General features: G+C 31.2%; 1 protein-coding gene across 1 annotated transcript; it reads left to right on the top strand.

Annotated features, from left to right (window-relative positions):
• Positions 1–17,703: 17,703 nt before the first annotated feature.
• On the top strand, positions 17,704–20,783 carry LOC139858840 (protein DROOPING LEAF). Its single transcript, XM_071847676.1, has 7 exons — positions 17,704–17,817; positions 17,998–18,150; positions 18,701–18,800; positions 18,917–18,965; positions 19,045–19,120; positions 19,266–19,313; positions 20,757–20,783. Exons 1-7 carry the CDS (start codon positions 17,704–17,706, stop codon positions 20,781–20,783), a joined length of 567 nt encoding a protein of 188 aa, XP_071703777.1.
• The last annotated feature ends 1,269 nt before the right edge of the window (positions 20,784–22,052 follow it).

Raw genomic sequence — 22,052 nt, 5'->3', positions numbered from 1 at the left:
TGCCTATTGTGTCCGAGAGAGTTCGAAGATAAGGAAGAGAAGATCGACGCGTTTGTGAAAGGGTTACCGGAGAGAATCCAAGAAGATATAAGTTCACACTAGCCTGCCTCCATACAAAAGGCATGTAGAATGGCTCACAAACTAGTGAACCAGATTGAGGGAAGAATTAAAGAACAGGCGGCTGAAGAGGCCAACGTGAAGCTAGTCAAAAGAAAGTGGGAGGAAAACGGTGATAAGAGTCACCAAAACAACAACAACTATCCCAACAATCGCAACATCAATCGCAACTACAACAAACGGCACAACAACAATAACAACAACTACAACAATCATCTCAACAACAATAACAACCGCAACAACAACAACAATTAGAAGCAGCTATGCCAAAGGTGTGAAAAGTATCACTCGGGGTTTTGCACCAAATTTTGCAACAAGTGTAAAAGAAATGGTCATAGCGTGGCGAAGTGTGAGGTCTACGGACCAGGGATTAACAGAACGAAAGGAACAAATGGTGTCGGAACGAGTAATGGCGGAGCAAGTAGTGTCGGAGCAAGTTATGCCAATGTAGTTTGTTATAAATGTGGAAAACTGGGCCACATTATTAGAAATTTCCCGAACCAGGAGAACACGAATGGATAAGACCGCGGAAGAGTTTTCAATATTAATGCGGCAGAGGCACAGGAAGACTCGGAGCTTGTTACGGGTACGTTTCTTATTGACAATAAATCTGCTTACGTTTTATTTGATTCGAGTACGGATAGAAGCTATATGAGTAGAGATTTTTGTGCTAAATTAAGTTTTCCATTGACGCCGTTGGATAGTAAATTTTTACTCGAATTAGCAAACGATAAATTAATTTCAGCAGATTATATATGCCGGAATCGAGAAATTAAACTGGGTAGCGAAATATTTAAGATTGATTTGATACCAGTAGAGTTAGGGAGTTTTGATGTAATAGTTGGCATGGACTGGCTGAAGGAGATGAAAGCAGAGATCGTATGTTACAAAAATACAATTCGCATTGTACGAGAAGAAGGAGAACCCTTAATGGTGTACGGAGAAAAGGGCAACACGAAGCTACATCTTATTAGTAATTTGAAGGCACAAAAACTAATAAGAAAAGGTTGCTATGCTGTTCTAGCACATGTCGAGAAAGTACAAACTGAAGAAAAGAGCATCAATGATGTTCCCGTTGCAAAAGAATTTCCCGATGTATTTCTGAAAGAATTACCGGGACTACCTCCACATCGATCTGTTGAATTTCAAATAGATCTTGTACTAGGAGCTGCACCAATAGCTCGTGCTCCTTACAGACTCACACCCAGTGAGATGAAAGAACTGCAAAGCCAACTGCAAGAACTATTAGACTATGGTTTCATTCGACCAAGCACATCACCATGGGGAGCTCCTGTTTTGTTTGTCAAGAAGAAGGATGGTACATTTAGGTTGTGTATTGACTACCGAGAGTTGAATAAACTTACCATCAAAAACCGTTATCCACTGCCGAGAATTGACGACTTATTTGATCAACTACAAGGCTCGTCGGTTTATTCAAAAATCGATTTACTTTCTGGATATCATCAAATGCGAGTAAAGGAGGATGATATTCCAAAAACTGCTTTTAGGACGCGTTATGGTCATTACGAGTTTATGTTATGCTGTTTGGATTGACTAACACACCAGCTGTGTTCATGGACCTTATGAACCAAGTGTGTGGGCCATATCTTGAGAAGTTTGTCATTATTTTCATCGATGACATACTTATTTACTCAAAGAATGATCAAGAGCACGATGAACATTTGAGAAAAGTGCTAGAAGTATTGAGGAAAGAAAAACTGTATGATAAGTTTTCAAAGTGTACATTTTGGTTGGAAGAAGTTCAATTCCTCGGTCACATAGTGAACAAAGAAGGTATCCAGGTGGACCCGGCAAAGATCGAAATCGTTGAAAAGTGGGAAACCCCAAAAACTCCGAAGCATATACGTCAATTTTTAGGATTGGCTGGTTACTACAGAAGATTCATCCAATATTTCTCCAAAATAGGAAAATCCTTGACTGCATTAACGCATAAAGGGAAGAAATTATGAACAAGAGAAGGCGTTTCAGTTATTGAAGAAAAAGCTAACTACGACACCTATATTGTCATTGCCTGAAGGGGAATGATGATTTTGTGATTTATTGTAACGCATCAAAGCAAGGTCTCGGTTGTGTATTAATGCAACGAACGAAGGTGATTGCTTATGCGTCTACACAATTGAAGATTCACGAGCAAAATTATACAACTCACGATTTGGAATTGGGTGCTGTTGTTTTTGCATTAAAGACTTGGAGGCATTTTTTATATGGAGTCAAAAGTATTATATATACCGACCACAAAAGTCTCCAACATATATTTAATCAGAAGCAACTGAATATGAGACAACGCATGTGGATTGAACTGTTGAATGATTATGATTTTGAGATTTGATACCACCCGGGGAAGGCGAATGTGGTAGCCAACGCTTTGAGTAGAAAGGACAGAGAACCTATACAGGTAAAAGCTATGAATATAATTATTCGTACTAACCTTACTACTCAAATAAAGGAGGCGTAACAGGGGGTTGTAAAAGAAGGAAAGTTGAAGAATGAGATACCCAAAGGATCAGAGAAACATCTTAATATTCGGGAAGACAGAACCCGATATAGGGCTGATAGAATTTGGGTACCAAGGTTTGGAGATGTGAGAGAAATGGTACTTAAAGAAGCACATAAAACCAGATATTCAATACATCCCAGAGTGGGGAAGATGTATAAAGATCTCAAGAAACACTTTTGGTGGCCGGGTATGAAAGCTGATATTGCTAAATATGTAGGAGAATGTTTGACGTGTTCTAAGGTCAAAGCTGAATATCAGAAACCATCAGGTCTACTACAACAACCTGAAATCCCGGAATGGAAATGGGAAAACATTACCATGGATTTCATTACAAAATTGCCAAGGACTGCAAGTGGTTATGATACTATTTGGGTAATAGTTGATCGTCTCACCAAGTCAGCACACTTCCTGCCAATGAGAGAAGATGACAAAATGGAGAAGTTGGCTCGATTGTATTTGAAGGAGGTTGTCTCCAGACATGGAATACCCGTCTCTATTATCTCTGATAGGGATGGTAGATTTGTTTCAAGGTTCTGGCAGACGTTACAACAAGCATTGGGGACTCGTCTAGACATGAGTACTGCCTATCATCTACAAACTGATGGGCAGAGCGAAAGGATGATACAAACGCTTGAAGACATGCTACGAGCATGTGTTATTGATTTCGGAAATAGTTGGGATCGACACCTACCTTAGCAGAATTTTCCTACAACAACAGCTACCATTCAAGCATTGAGATGGAGCCATTTGAAGCACTTTATGGTAGAAAGTGCAGGTCTCTGATTTGTTGGAGTGAAGTGGGGGACAAACAGATTACGGGTCCGGAGATAATACAAGAAACTACCGAGAAAATCATCCAAATTCAACAACGATTGAAAACCACCCAGAGTCGACAAAAGAGCTACGCGGACAGTAAAAGAAAAGATATAGAGTTTGAAATTGGATAAATGGTCATGCTTAAGGTTTCACCTTGGAAAGGCGTTGTTCGATTTGGTAAACGGGGGAAACTAAATCCAAGGTACATTGGACCATTCAAGATTATAGATCGTGTCGGACCAGTAGCTTACCAACTGGAGATACCTCAACAACTCGCGGCTGTACATAACGCTTTTTACGTCTTGAATTTGAAGTAATGTTTTGCTAAAGAAGATCTCACTATTCCGTTGGACGAAATTCAAATCAAAGAAAAACTTCAATTCATTGAAGAACCCGTCGAAATAATGGATCGTGAGGTTAAGAGACTTAAGCAAAACAAGATACCGATTGTTAAGGTTTGATGTAATGCTCGTAGAGGACCCGAGTTCACATGGGAGCGTGAAGATCAAATGAAGAAGAAATACCCGCATCTATTTCCAGAAGATTCGTCAACACCTTCAACAGCTTAAAATTTCGGGACGAAATTTATTTAACGGGTAGGTACTGTAGTGACCCGAAATTTTCCATGTTTATATATATTAATTGAGATTGATATTTACATGACTAAATGTTTCCAACGTGTTAAGCAATCAAATTTGTTAAGACTTGATTAAATGAAATAAATTTCATATAGACAATTGATCACCCAAGTTGACCGGCGATTCACGAACGTTACAAAATTGTAAAAACTACATGTTGTGGTATATATTGACATATATATATATATATATATATATATATATATATATATATATATATATATATATATGGTTGACATGAGATTATGATGAGTAAGTATCTCACTAATTATATTAACAATGTGTGATATATATAAGAAATGAGATTACTAAGTTAAGAAACTCGAAATGATATATATAACGATTATCGTTATGATAACGTCTACTAAATATATATGTATCATATTAAGATATTGATACACTATATTTAACATGATAAAATGATATTTAAGTATATCATTAAGTGTGTTAACAATGAACTACATATGTCAAAACAAGACTACTAACTCAAGAATTACGAAACGAGACTTATATGTAACGATTATCGTTGTAACGATATTTTAATGAATATATCATATTAAGATATATTCATACATCATAATATCATGATAATATAATAATTTAACATGTCATTTGATATGATAAACATTGGGTTAACAACATTAATTGAGATCGTTAACTTAAAGGTTTCAAAACAACACTTACATGTAACGACTAACAAAGACTTAACGACTCCATTAGAATGTATATACATGTTGTGTTTTGATATGTATTCTTACACTTTTTAAAGACTTCAAGACACATATCAAAGTACTTCTACTTAACAAAAATGCTTACAATTACATCCTCGTTCAGTTTCATCAACAATTCTACTCGTATGCACCCGTATTCGTACTCGTACAATACACAGCTTTTAGATGTATGTACTATTGGTATATACACTCCAATGATAAGCTCTTAGCAGCCCATATGAGTCACCTAACATATGTGGGAACCATAATTTGGCAACTAGCATGAAATATCTCATGAAAGTTCTTGAAGCAAAATCATGACACGAAAACAAGTTCAAGTAAGATTTCCACTCGAAATAAGATTGTTAAAGTTATAGAAATTGAATCAAAGTTTGAATATGAGTATTACCTTATATTAGAAAGATATCTTATTGTAAGTAAGAAAGATTTCTTGAGGTTGGATGATCACTCAAAGTGGATTTGCAAGATTGAAAGTAAGCTAGCAAACTTGAAAGTGTTGTTGGTGTGTTCTTGAGTAGTTGTTTTATAACTTGGTTTATGTATGGATTTATGAACTAGATTGAGCTAGATTTTGTTGAATATGATGAAGAACACTTAGAACAAAGGAAGAACACTTGAGAGAGAGTAGTTTGATTCAAGAAAATTGGAATGGAAATGTGTTTGTGAGCTCTCTACTTCACGTGAATGTAGGGGTACCATATAGTCTCCATTAGTTTGTAATTTTGTGAGATATTTCATGCTAGATGTTAAATGATGGTTCACACATGGTTAGGTGACTCATATGGGCTGCTAAGAGCTAATCATTGGAGTGTATATACCAATAGAAAATACATTTAGAAGCTGTATATTGTACGGGTACAAATACGAGTGCATATGAGTAGAATTGTTGATGAAAATGAATGAGGATGTAATTGTAAGCATTTTTGTTAAGTAAAAGTACTTTGATAAGTGTCTTGAAGTCTTTCAAAAGTGTATGAATACATATTAAAATACTACATGTATATACATTTTAACTGAGTTGTTAAGTCATCGTTAGTCGTTACATGTAAGTGTTGTTTTGAAACCTTTAAGTTAACGATCTTGTTAAATGTTGTTAACCCATTGTTTATTATATCTAATGAGATGTTAAATTATTACATTATCATGATATTATGATGTATTAATATATCTTAATATGATATATATATACAATTAAATGTCGTTACAACGATAATCGTTACATATATGCCTCGTTTCGAAATCCTTAAGTTAGTAGTCTTGTTTTTACATATGTAGTTCATTGTTAATATACTTAATGATATGTTTACTTATCATAATACCATGTTAACTATATATATATATATATATATATATATATATATATATATATATATATATATATCCATATATATGACATCATATAGTTTTTACAAGTTTTAACGTTCGTGAATCACCGGTCAACTTGGGGGTCAATTGTCTATATGAAACCTATTTCAATTAATCAAGTCTTAACAAGTTTGATTACTTAACATGTTGGAAACACTTAATCATGTAAATAAAAATTTCATTTAATATATATAATCATGGAAAAGTTCGGGCCACTACATATGTGTTATGCCTAATCTTGGTTAATTTGTCATTAAGATGTTATTAGGCGTAATTAACCGTAATTAGTGTTTTTATGACCAAAACTCAATTGAGTATGGAGAAGGCATCTATTCTAAGCATGTTGAGAAAGGTTTCATGAATTATAGATGTCGGGAACTAGTCAAACTTTATTTGGTTGAAAATGGTAACAGAGAAAACTGCGATCGCACTGCGGTTGACCATGGTGGCGACCGTGCAACTTGTTTTCATAAAACTGCATTGCAATTCAGCTTGGGGTTTCACAGTTGACTATGCGGTTGATCGTACCTCGACCATGTGTTTCGCTGAACTTTTAATTTCATTCTTTAACCTATGTTTGACTTGGTCATTTGCAAGATAAAGTATGGATTAGTGACCTTGGGTGTTTTATGTTAAGATGTCAGTCATCACTTATGCATATGTGTGTGTCATCATCAAAACATATTTTTTGGTTAATCATCATACTTAAGTTTGTCGTTTAGTTTATTAACCAATATTCAACCAACAGTAACTACCCGACTTTTTCGACTTATATTTATACTTTAAACTTTCACGAATTTGCGTATATGTGCCTACTGAGCTAGATGATATTCTAGGATCATTATCCATGTTAATTACTTTCGTTAATATCTTAAAATGTGTTATTAAGTGCTTAATCACTTAACTTGATCCTCGAATGCATTTATGACCATTAGTGCCACTAGTCATTTAGAACGAGATACGTACTTAGTACACGTTAAACTTTTGTCATAATTGAAGTGTTATGACTACTTAATCCTAATTGGTAATTCTTTAATGACAATTACTTAGCTTGTTGGTTGCTTAATTACGCTTAGTGTTTTATTAATGCACACTAGTTAGTCTTAATGGACTTATCACCTTAATGGACTTAGTTTATCAAAGGCCCACTCTACTCTAGCTAATGGACTAGCAAGTTAGCCTATCTTAATGGACTTATGATTCCATTAAGACATAAGACAAACCCATTAAGTATTAAGACAAATTTACTAGCATGCTTGTGTACCATTTCTTACATCTTTTAACTCCATGCACCATGCTAGCCAACATGCAAACATCACCTTGTACCACCACCCATGCCAAGCCAAATGGTCCTCCCATGCTTGAACCGTCGACCATATTAACCACCACCACCACTTTCATTTTTTTCAAACTTCATTTCATTTTTCACAAAACACACATAAATGCTCTCTAGTTTCTCATTCTAAAATACTTAAGAAAACTTGTAAGTTTTCTTGAATTTCTTTCTTTCTTTTTCTTTCATAATCGAATTCATCATCATCATCATTTAAAGATTCAAGTTTTATGACTTGAATCTTCATATATCTTGTAACTTCAAGCTTTAGTTGAAGAATATGCAAGAACAAGGAGGATTCAAGCTCTCTAGCTTTGAATCTTCATTACTTTTGTTAGATCTAAGCTCATAGCTTAAGATCTCTTTATTTTTGTTAAAGGATCAAAACCTATGTTTATGATCTTCATGTAACTTGTAGATCTAGCTTTTTACTTTAAGGATCTTCAAGAACATTAGAGATCCAAACTTTCTAGCTTGAGGTTTCTACAAAAAGTTTATTAAAAGATCAAGTTTATTAACTTACGATCTTCTTTAAGTTGTTTTACTTCAATTTTGTAACTTGAGTTTCCATTAAACAAAGATACAAGCTTTCTAGCTTGAAGTCTCATAAGTATTGTTAAGAGATCCAAGCTTTCTAACTTAGGGTTTCATCATTATTTTGTTTGATTTAAGTTATGTAACTTATGGTCATCCAACTTGTTAAACAAAAGCTCACTAGCTTATATTCATTCTATGTTGTAAAAATCTAAGTTTTATAACTTAAGGTTTTGTAAAAGTTGAAAGTCTACGTTTTATAACTTAGGGTTTCACCTAGAACACAAGATCTAGACTTTCTAGTCTAAGGTCTTTAATATTTAGCTGAGATCTATGCTCTATAACTTAATGTCTTGCTTGTTTGGTTTGAATCCAAGTTTGTAGCTTTAAATTTCAAATAGAACTTGTACTTGTGTCGAAACTAAGAACTTGATGTAACTTTGGTTCATTATCTTTCTAAAACTCTTAAGTGAGTTGTATTTCTTTTTTAGTCTTGACATTGTGTGTTGATGGTTAAAACTTGGTCAAAGTGATGCTAAAACATCAAGAGTTGTACACTTGAGGCTTATACACATCAAGGATGAGAACCTGATAAGCATCAAACACCAAGAAACCCATCGGAGCACTTGATAGGGTCTGATCTGACTCCTGGAGCTTCTGAAAAATTGATTTCCAGAAAGTTTGAGATGTGTAGTTGACTTTCCATTCAAGACTCGCCTAAATCCGATATACAGTTTAGGATTTATATTCTTCCGAAGTTCACTACGCCTTCGTAACGACATGCTAAAATTTCTGACCTACTCGAGCTTTGACCGTCGCCACGCTCAAACGACATCGAGTTAAGATCTGAATTTTGGATAGCGGTAAGAGGACTCACAAACGGAGCCTTGGCCACTGACCGCGCGTTATTTCAATTTGGGTAGAGGTCGTAGCCGCTGTTCGAATTCAGCTTTTCATTTTAACCTCTATTCTTGTTGAAAACTTATTTTATCTTTTACGTATGATGATAATGATGATACTTAAGACATAACTTACTTGATTTTAAACTTTTTGGGACAATTTACTGACTTAGTAACCATTGACTTAGGTTGAGGACCTTTTGGACCGACTTACTACTTGCTTACACTTTCGTATCGACTTTACCGTACATCCATTGTGAGTTATAGCTCCCTTTTTTACTTTAACTATTTTTGGGACTGAGAATACATGCACTTTTTATGTTTTATATACTAGACACGAGTACTTTAACTTTATATATGTGTGGGTGACATAACGGCACAAACTTTCCCCTTAGCTCGGTAACGTTTAGTCATTGGTTTATGAACCGGTGAATCTTAGATATGGATCCATAGAGTTTGACTTCCCCACTCGGGCTAGTCGCGCTAGCATTCAACGGGTGTTTAATACTTCTTCGATTTTAACGCACTCACCAAGTGTACTTTTAGGGGGTGATTTATATATTTCCTTGTTAAATTAGTTACCAAGCGCCCACGGTTAAGCATATACTTTTCATACTGTTTTGAATACAAAATCTCGTGGTCTACATTACATTATTGTGAACAATAAAACTATAGCGCACCAACATTCGTGTTGACTTTTTAAAGCATGTTATTTCTCAGGTGCTTAGATGAAATTGCTTCCGCTGTAATAGACTAGTTATGTTAGACTTCCGTTGTACTCTGCATTGTTAGAGATGTCTCCTAGTCATGGTTGTATTCACTACTTATGTTATATTCGAACTATGGTTTGTAATGACCTAAGTGTCATGTACTTTTGTTAATGATTTCTATCCGTAGAAGTACGTTACTTTTGTAAAACATTTTTCGTTGGAAAAATGTTATCTTTTATGAATGCAAAAACTTTGTTTTAAAACAGCATATAGCGTTATACCGTGTAACGGACCTGTTGTTGATGATCTGTACCATAGAGGTTTTTGGACGGGGCATCACATCCTCTGCAGTCGATGGAGCAAGATTCTTTTTGGATGATGATGAAGGAATTTTTGACTCTGGGCTCTTCAGTTGGTTTGCAATGATACTCTTCGAGTTCTCTTTTTGATCGATTTCCTGGATCTTCATGTTGAATTTTGATGTGTTTGGAAGTTGCAAATTGCTGGCTAAAGTATTATGAATGTAGAAGAAAGAGAAATGGTAATGTGAATTCCCTCAAATTAAATCTGCCGATATATATATATATATATATATATATATATATATATATATATATATATATATATATATATATATATATATATAGGAGGATTGAGAATGCCAACGTTACAATTTAACAGCTATAAATGCATGGCAATACTTTGGAAATGCTAATATAGTCGTTATTTTACCTTGATCTAACGGTAACATAATCGTTACGCTAATTAGCATTCCGGATTTAATCCTGCAGATCGTTTAAAGGACATCTTTCACTACAATTTTTAGAGTTTATTATGTTATATTTCCTGCGAAAATATAACACAATAAACTGGGGGGACTTGATCATATACATAGTGAGACGACCCGTCCTAAACCATAAGGACGAATACAATAACATATGATTACATTGCGAGGTATTTGACCTCAAAATGATACATTTTGCAAACATTGTATTCATTTTTAAAAGAAAAACTTTCATTACAACGAAAGTTGACAGGCATGCATAATATCTCATAATATATCAACTATCAATGATTTAATAATAATATTGTTGAACTCAACGACTCGAATGCAACGTCTTTTGAAATATGCCATGAATGACTCCAATTAATATCTTTAAAATAAGCAAATGCACAGCGGAAGATTTCCTTAATACCTGAGAATAAACATGCTTTAAAGTGTCAACCAAAAGGTTGGTGAGTTCATTAGTTTATCATAAACAATCATTTCCAATAATATAATAGACCACAAGATACTTATATTTTGAAAAAAATATGTGCAGGTCTGCTCACTGCTGTAAAAATCATTCATATGAAGAACACCGGATGGGAATAAAACAATCTTACCAATCGGTAGCTAATGCAATCATGCAATGCAAAAATTTCTCACCGATGGAAGTTAATACAACCAAGATGCAAAACAATCTCACCAATCGGTAGCTAATGCAATCGTGCAATGCAAAAATTTCTCACCGATGGTAGCTAATGCAATCTAACCATTTATCAAGATGCAAAACAATCTCACCAAACGGTAGCTAATGCAATCGTGCACTGCAAAAATTTCTCACCGATGGTAGCTAATGCAATCTTTATAGAAATAGAACCATTTCGGTAGCTAATACGTCGTGCAATGCAAAAATTTCTCACCGATGGTATCTAATGCAATCTTTATAGAAATCGAACCATTTCGGTAATTAATGCATCGTGCAATGCAAAAATATCTCACCGATGGTATCTAATCGAACCATTTCGGTAGCTAATGCATCGTGCAATGCAAAAATTTCTCACCGATGGTATCTAATCGAACCATTGAATCCAAATAATTCTATCATAGAATGTAGTTTTTAGTATTTGTGTCTATTTCGTCAAACATTTACAAAACCGGTTCATTTATTCTCAGTTCAAAAATATATCTCAAAAACATTTAATAAAACAATTATAAAAACAGCGCATGTATTCTCAGTCCCAAAAATATAAAGAGTAAAAGGGAATCAAATGAACTCACAATACTGTATTTCGTAGTAATTATACATATGATGGCATTGAACAAGTGCAAGGTTGGCCTTAGATTAACGAACCTATATTAAGTATATATATTTATATAATGGTCAATATCTGTCTAACAATTTAGGTCAAGTCATAGTGTATCACAATCCTAATGCTCGAGATTATCATGCAAAAGTCAGCAAAAGTCAATTTGACTCATAATGATTTCCAAAATTTATACTTGTTTATTATATAACTTAAATATAGTCGTTTTATATATATTTAAATGTATTTATCAGATTTTATTAAAGTAAATAATAAAAGTCATTTATTAATAAAAATTTTATATTAAAATTTATGTATGATAAAAATATACTTTTATATATCTTAAGTAATAAAATTAATAAAGTTCACTTAATATCGTAAAACTATAGTGGTAGGTATTATTAATATAATTATATTACGCGTGGTAAAAATATCTTTGTATCCCATATTTATTTGATAAAATAATATTGATATTAATAATAATAATAATAATAATAATAATAATAATAATAATAATAATAATAATAATAATAATAATAATAATAATAATAATAATAATAATAATAATAATAATAATAATAACGATAATATTAATAATAATCTTAATGATAATAATGATAGTAATACTAATAACAATGACAATTTTAATGATAATACTTATAACGATAATGATAATAATAATAATAATAATAATAATAATAATAATAATAATAATAATAATAATAATAATAATAATAATAATAAATATTAGATAATAATTATAACTACGATAATAACAACGATAGTAACAATAATCATTTTAACAATAATAATATTAAAATTAATAATAATTCAGTTGACTATATCTTTTAATCCGTTCATCGAAACCACACGATTCCTAAATGAAAAGTTATTGATTTTTCGTCAGGTTTACAACGACGTGCATATCATATACCTTATCCTAGTAGCATATGTATTAAAATTATAATCTATCTTAAACTATTTAATGACGAAATTAAACATACAAGTATGCATAATCATAAATACTCGAGCACTAGTCAGGGATACACTATTAATATATGAAAGTTAAGGTATGAATGCTCACATATCAATATTGAGATTCAATATTGCAGGAAAGTACGTAGACGCAACGGAGATGATAAACACTAGTTTGATCTCACGAGCATACCCCCGAACAATACCCATAACCTCCATAGCTATAACCCATAATCTCCTTAGCTCTATCCCTCTCGAAATCTCATTTTTAAATAGCTTGCTTATGACCTCGTCGTAGTATTTTATGTAATAATATAATATTACTAATAATAACACTACTAAAAAATAATAATCTTATTATTAATAATCTTAATATTATTAATAATTAATAAAAATATAAATAATAAAATCATACGGAGGAAGTAATATGTAACTGTGTGTAAAACTGAGCAATTCGATCGAACTTATAGAATCTGACATGCCCAGCCCTCTATGCGATCGCATGGTTTCATGGGCCTTTGGCCATGCGATCCCATGGCCTCATGATCCAGCTAACATCCACTAAATTAAGGCTGCCGACACTCGTTTATTATTATATATAATTAATTATTTAATTTATATAATTATATATATATTATATTATATTTACGAGTATAGATGACTTGTAAATTTAGTTCCGAAAATTAGTACGTTAATGTTCAACTTATGTCTTGGTTCCGGTTTCTCGAATGGCTTTTTGTACACTTAGAAAACTAGCGTTTTACGTTTCGTGATGTGTACATTTAACAAAAATATAGACTTAACTTATCAATAACTAAATCATTCGAAGTGTAACTTGAATATTAGAGTGTTTTGGTCATTAGCTTTTATAAATCGACGTCTCGTTATATAATAATATTATTTTAAATTAAAACGTTTTATGACTACGTTATTATTATATCTCGTTATATTGTAAAGTATATATATATATATATATATATATATATATATATATATATATATATATATATATATATATATATATATATATTATCTCAAAATATAAGTTTGAAATATTTATTTAATAATATAATATTTAGTTTTTCAAAAAAATAATTATATTTCAAGACTCATTTATAATCGTTTAAATGATAGAAAATATTATGTCACAATACGCTTACGTTTTTGAAACACAATATATATATTTGTAATTTATAATATAAAGCTTTAATTAAGTTCTTCAAAATTCATTAACAAAATATCTTATAGAACATTTTGATAATAAAGTTCTTTTTTAATTCAAAACATTTTAGTACTAAATCAAATGTATATGATAACTTTTGTTTTCAAAAACTAATATATATATATATATATATATATATATATATATATATATATATATATATATATATATCTAAGACTCATATTGTTAATAATGGAAATCGTTATATTATATTTGAAAAATAAAATTATATATACTAGGTTTCAAGTTTTTAAGTTACTAAATATTGATGAAGCGTGAGATAAAGTCCAAAGGTTAAATGAACGTACGAAATCATTTTAAGGTAAAACGTCGATATTTATTTTTTCTAAGTCATCTATATCCCATAACTTTACTTTCACATTAAGTAATATGAAAGTTAAATAGTTGACGCATATATAGGACATCGAACAGGAATTCCACTAACCCTTGTCTAGTTTTCCGTTAATTGACACTTTACCAATAATTCCGAATATCGTTAAAAAGAAACGATTTCTCAAATCAACGTGGACCTCACAACCGAGACCCCTAATCATATTGAATTTTGATAACTTAATCATTTGATATCAACTTGTAATTCCTTCGATAAACAAATATGTTCATGAAAAGTCTTATACGTCTAATACTTTGTTAACATTCTCATGTTATAATATATATATACACGTATATATATATATATATATACGTATATATATATATACGTATATATATATATACGTATATATATATATATATATAATCATATCCATTTATATAATGGTTCGTGAATCTTCGGAATTTGGTCAAGGTTAAATGAATATATGAACACAGTTTTTAAATTCTTGAGATTTAACTTAACAAACTTTGCTTATCATGTCGGAAACATATAAAAATAAAGATTAAAGTTTAAATTTGGTCGAAAATTTCCGGGTTGTCACACATAGGCATGTATATGCATATTTTTAGTACAAAAGGCAAAGCCAAAGCAAGTGCAAACAAGGTTGCACCAATAAAACAACAAACGCATATTCTGCATTATTACATTGCGAAAGTCCGCATAAATCAAGATTGCGAAACTGTCCTGCATAACTACTGCGGATCTCTAAAGTGTGCACAAACATTGAATCCGCAAAGATTCCAAACCTATAAATAGAGAGTTTGACCTCTCATTTTAGTTTGTTGATTCTGTGCAATTACTCTGGCCTTTGTGATTCACTCGTGACTTTGCCCGAGCATTAATCATAATTTGGCTAAGGTAATTCTATCAAGACCGGGATGGTGATTGATCACTTGATGTTAAGTGAAAGACGATCATAAGGTCCCATAAACATTATCAACACCACAATCCACCCCTCATTGTACTCAATCCTTTTATTAGATTAACCTCTAATCTAGGATTAATCAAGTAGACCCTGGCCTGATCAGCTAGAGGTCGAAGGCCCGTACAAGCCGCCGGTCCACTTATCGGAGTATCGCTGTTGTTGTTGTCTGTTGTATTTTGTTGCTAGTTATCGTATCTTAGTACAAGTTGTTACTATATGCTAGACCTGTTAGATAGTTCCATTCACGTAGCTTCGTGCTAATTCCTCTCATTTCCTCCTTTGCACATTTTAGTTCTTTTGCATGCTAAGTTTAAGGGAGGAGGTTCGGCGAATATATGTTTGACGAAGCCAACTCTGATGTCTAGTCTTTTATATGTGTAATCGGATATTAATGTAACATCTGTTTTTTGCAATGATGTCATTAGATACTAGTTTATATGTAAGAAATGATTTTGATAATCATGTTTATAATAAGAAAGGGTATGTTTGTAATTAATAACTTCCGTTGTGTCTGTTAATAAAAAGTATGGTGTTACACAAATAATAGATAAAAATTTAGAAATAAACTTTTAGACATAAGATTAAGAAGGCTCAAACATGAAAATAACAGTCTTGGATATATGAACATCCGAATCCTGCCGTAGCTGCAAACACACACGGTTGCACAATCTCTGTGATACTCGGGTGTTGCCCCACTAAGATATGGGTGAAATATACAATATCTTGTAACAATCTGCTCAAAAAAATAACGTTGATCATCATAGCCTTTGTTTACCAAATGAAAATATCCAATAGAAGCAAACCTTGCTGCGAACAAACCATCGTCTCTAACATCAAAGAAAACGAAACCCGAAATCTGTGTGTAGTTCTTTTAGTCAAAAATTATGAACAACAATAAAACTTACCGTTAAACCATATAAAGCCTTAAACATAGATGTAACCACACCATCAATAATAACAATTACTCATAAAGTTAAACATGAACAAGATAGCCTAGTGGTTGGGGCCCTGAGTTCCTTGCAAGAGGTCTCAGGTTCGAATCCTGCCTATCAAGAATATTTTGTGATGACCAGGGAAGGGTTGAAAACAGTCAGGGAGTAAATCTGAGCAGAACAACCATAATATATTAGCAACACTAACAACAACTTAACTTGGAAATTTCTTTTCAACGTGAACTACTTTAGAAAGTAGTAAAAACGAATGTGAAAACCACATAGATTACTTGTACCTGATATTCACAGAAGATCGTAGGGGCGTCATAGGCAAAAACCATGGGAGCAAATCCAGAAAATGATTAAAAGGTCATGAATTTTAATTGAACATATCTTTGTAGTCAATTACTTTTAGTGTGTGGTATAATACTTGATAATCATTATAACAGTAAAAATATATTAAAAATTCATTCAATTGATATAAATTTAATCGAATAATATATAATACAAATAAAAACATTTAAAGTCAAAGTTGAGAAAAAGACTTGAAGTCAAAAAAACAAGATAATTGAACTGAGACGTGGGGAGTAAATGCTAGCTACGATGTATATGTTTGGAAAGATATTACTTACTCCATCCCATATTTGTTATCCAACATTCCATTTTAAAATGTCCCAAATTAATTGTTAACGTCCATATATTGATAAGAATGGAAAGGTAATGTTCAGTTATACCCTAATATATGTATGCAAGACAAAAAAGTAAAAGTAAGAGGCAAAACTTTAAAATACGGTAAAACTAAAATGTAATGATTATATTCTTAAAATTGTGTTCTTTTTTTAATGGGACAATTAATATGGGACGGATGGAGTATATCTTTGAAGTATATTTTTGTCACGTAATTTATCAACTCCCATCCGTCTCAAATCTATTGTTCTGTTTTGACTTTTGAGGTCTTTTTTTTCTAGCTTTGACTTTAATTATCTTTTGTTTGTATTATATATTGTCATTGAAATTTGTATTAATGAATTGATTTTTGAATATATTTTTAACGGTAATGACAGCTAGCAGGTTTGGATAGGTCTATTTTGATATGGAGTTATTGTTATGTTTGTCTAGAACGGTAATTTTTAATTTTGTTGATAATCAGTTCTGTTAAACAAAATGATTTAGAGTAAAAGATCCAAACACTACCAAAGTGATTATCACTATGTAGGAATTGTAGCATACTTGAACATTTCTGTAATATGAAAGGTGATGGTGCAAAAATGAATCGTTTGGAAGCCAAAAGCCAAAATTAGGATGTACGATTGACATTATTTGTGGAAGCCTAATTTATCTGTTTTCATGAACCAATTAGCTAGCTTTCATACCCCTACAGTTTACTCCTATATATTCTCTTCCACATCAAAACCCTAATAAAAGCTTTTCATTTGCAATATATGTCAATCATCTCCTCTCTTTAATTAGATCGTTTGATACAAAACAATATATTTCTTTGATAGTTGCTTCCATCATACGATCATGAACTTTGAAGTGCAAGCTGAGAGGGTTGTGAACACGGACCCACCGGTTCAAACACCTTCGGATCAACATCTTTGCTACGTTCGCTGCAACTTTTGCAGTACGCTTCTCGCGGTACTTACATGAATTAAACGAATCAAATTTGTTTACTTTTAGGAAACTAAACATGATATATGCAACACTTGATTTAAGACCGAAAAGGTTAGGTTTGCCAAGTGACAGAAAAAATAAAAGAATTAGGTTATGATTATTAAAATATAATATATGAGAATTAATTAATTAATTTTGGTGCAGGTTGGGATACCATGCAAGAGGCTTTTGGATACAGTGACAGTGAAATGTGGGCATTGCAGTAATTTATCATTTCTCACAATTAGGGCTTCTCCTCCTCCTGATCATCAACCTTTTCAACCTCCTCCCCCTCCTCCCCTAATGACTCCTTTTCAGGTAATTAATTAATCCGGCGGCCTATTATTCTATATTATGAAGTACCTACCTACATCATGTCTTCGTCTAACAAAAAATATCTAATACAGTATACACTTTTCTGTCTTGAAAGATATACACAAAATTCACCCTAGTAGCTATATATTTATTTATTATATTCATTATTACGAAAAACTTATTATTTGTAGAACTCAGTGTATCTTGTTTAAAAAAAAAAAACCCTTGCAGTTAAAAAAAAAAAAAAAAAAAAAAAGCCTTGAAATCGGTACAACTCGTGAACCTTTGCAAGTGATATAGTAACCATCAAAAATATACCTGAAGGAACGAGTGTATTCAAACAATAGTAAATGTTCATTAAACAGACGTGGTTAATGTAATTTACGATGAATTAATCTTTTTGCTTAATATCGATGAATTATTCCAAATACACAGGTAATTCACTTGACTCCTTTAATTTATATATTTTATTTTGTGTACCTTGTACACATTAAGTAGATTAATTTTAGTGTGTCAATTAATATATATTTGCAATTGCAATTAATTAAAACAGGCTGCTTTCTCCAATGATTTTAAAAGGGGCCAATCTTCGTCATCTTCGTCATCTACTTCAAATGAACCCACATCACCAAAAGCTCCATTCGTCGTGAAACGTTCGTATATGCTAGCTACTTAATCAGTTTCTTTCTTGAAATTATTATTTTTAATACTCAACTACGTACTTTTTGATTTATTAATTATTGTTTTGGCTACATATATATATCTACAGCACCAGAGAAGAAGCACAGACTCCCATCTGCTTACAATCGTTTCATGAAGTGAGTTTACAACCAAACTATAAATTAACATTTTTCTTACACAATTTTTATACATTTTGGTTAAATTTTGAACTCCTAGAGAGGAAATACAGCGTATCAAGGCTGCAAATCCTCAAATACCTCATCGAGAAGCTTTCAGCACCGCAGCAAAAAATGTACTGCCTACCCTTTCTCTAATTTCTAGCTGCTTTATTTTCTTCGTTTATTTTATTTCATTGATTGATGTTTTATAACTTTTGTAACGTTATTTTATATATAACTGACTAAATCTAAATTGAGTTTTATGAATGTTTGCAACAGTGGGCTGGTCATATACCAAATGGGTCCATCTCTGGGAGCCTAAGCGGTGTAAGAATTTATTTTCATTTCTTGGTTAAGAGTGTATATATATATATATATATATATATATATATATATATATATATATATATATATATATATATATATATATATATATATATATATATACACACATACACTAGGTTTTTAAGTACGTGCATTATACGAGTGTGTAAAAATCCGTGCACAAAATGTAATTTGCAGTTCATATTAGTATTTAAATAGTGATACTAAAAGAACAGAAAAAATAAGAATTATTTAAGAGCCTGTGGTATTGACAATTTAAAAATTATTTTGAGTCTAGAGCCCGTGATTTGCAGATAGGAAAAGCATAAGAATTATTTAAGAGCCCGTGTGTAGACAAATTAAAAAATAATTTAATTGAGTTTAAGAGTCCGTGATTTTCAGTAAATATTGGTATGTACATAGCAATACTAAAAAAATGGCGCGTAAGCAAAAAATTTGTAATCTATATATATATATATATATATATATATATATATATATATATATATATATATATATATATATATATATATATATATATATATATATTAACTAATTAGGAGTGACCTTCCTTAGCCGATTTGAAAGGGTTTTTGCAATGATCTTGGATCAAGCTTAGTTAAAACATTGCATATTCGAATTTTAAATATGGGATGGTCATATACTATTTCCATACGATTACATATTCAACTATATATGGACTTATTAATATTAAATTCTTTATACGCATGTTCAGAATCTTATGTTATAACTTTTTGTAGATAATTTCAAATGGAGTTCTATATAACTTCTTGGTTTATATATGGTAATGTTTATTTGAAAAACTAATTACGTTAAGAGAATGTTAATGAATATTTATATATTAAATATTAATTGTAATCTTTACATATATATGTAAATCTACATCTATATGTATATATTAAATTATAATTAATTCAATTTAATTAGAAAATAACATATAAGCAAAAAGTTTTTTGATATATATATATATATATATATATATATATATATATATATATATATATATATATATATATATTGAAATAAATTTTGTAAATTATATATGTGGCGCACATGCTAATTCACTTGTTTTACAAAATTAACTAGCTTTGTTGGTTGTGACTGCAAGGCACACCTACAAGTCGTTATTCCTCGTTGTAAACTTATTCTTTAAATTTTTTTTATAAAATCTCTCGGTTATGTATACCCATTTACCCAAATTAACTAGCTAGCTGTTAGCCCTAAATTACATTTTTAAATTTGGTTCATGTCAAAGCATAAGTCAGTGATTTTAAATTCAATGTTTCATTTTATATTAGAAAAAGAAATAGTAGTAATTTCATGTTTCAATATACAATGATTTCAAGGTGTTCGTGGTTTGAACGGTTGTCTAAATAAGGATTTAGCTTGCTAGTTGATCTAATAGTAAAAACATGTTTTTTTCAGGGTTTCGATCTTTCTGGATTGAAGTAACTAAAAGTATGAATTCCCTCTACAATCAACCACAAAGAAGTGAAGAATTGGTGTAGTCTCAGATATTTAAGTTTCAAATTAAAATCTATGTTTATTTTGTCGTATGTAGGATTTATATAATTAATACTATGTCGTCTCAAGTTTACTTTAAAAGACTTGGTTGTTTATGTAATAGTCTTAATTTAGAATGAGACTCAAGTATCGTGCGCGTTTCTTATGGTGTCAAAAAATATTTATCATTGAAACAATATTATTGGTCGTGTTTTAAGAAAATTATTAATTATTAAATTAAATCTTTCAAAAAGTCACATTACGTGATTAATTTTTTTTATAAAAAATGCAAACTAAAATATTGTAATTTAAAATTTGAGAATAAATTTTTGAAGGATATAAGGTTTTAGTTAGAGAAGAATATTCATTTGAGTCCATAAATTAAGTTGAGATTCAAGGGACCAATGAGAGCGCGACATGTATCGCGAAAATCACATGTGATTGAAAAAAAATTCAAAAATTTTTTTTCGCAAAAAAATTTTTAAATTTTTTTTTCGAATTTTTTTTTAAATTTTTTTTAAAACTTTTTTTTACAATCACATGTGATTTACCTGCACAATCACATGTGATTGAATTGTACAATCACATGTGATTAGATTTGCCATGCATAATCACACGTGATTGGGTTTACAATCACATGTGATTGACATGCATAATCACATATGATTTTAAAAAAAAATCAAAAAAAAAAAAATTTTGAAAAAAAAAATTCAAAAAAAAAAATTTCAGAAAAAAAAAATTTCGAATTTTTTTTTTCAATCACATGTGATTTTCGCGCCACATGTCGCGTTCTCATTGATCCTTTTGTTTTCAAGCAAATTTATGGATGGAAGTGATTATAACTCTTTAGTTAGAATGTTAAAGGGAGAGAAAGATTATTGGCACAATGGTATCGCAACACATATTGTTATCTTTCATAGGGGGTTTAAATTATTTCATAGAAAAAAATATGTATATTCTACAATCTACGTTTTTGTGAAGTGTGTGACCATTCAACAATAATAATAATAATAATAATAATAATAATAATAATAATAATAAATTAGTAATAAAAAATAAATGGGGAGTAACATGTGTATATTGTGCCTTTTCTACGTTATAATGCACCCAGCTTTTAACTTATTTAACTAGACATATGTATATTAATGGTGTATCCTTTCGTATACACATATAAAGGCACAGTATTTGCATGAAAATAGCATCAAGAACACTGAGAAC

The sequence above is a fragment of the Rutidosis leptorrhynchoides genome, chromosome 7 (genome assembly GCF_046630445.1).
Source record: "Rutidosis leptorrhynchoides isolate AG116_Rl617_1_P2 chromosome 7, CSIRO_AGI_Rlap_v1, whole genome shotgun sequence".
NCBI lineage: Eukaryota > Viridiplantae > Streptophyta > Magnoliopsida > Asterales > Asteraceae > Rutidosis > Rutidosis leptorrhynchoides.
Note: the sequence above shows the minus strand (reverse complement) of the source record. Positions and strands in the feature narration are given on the sequence as shown.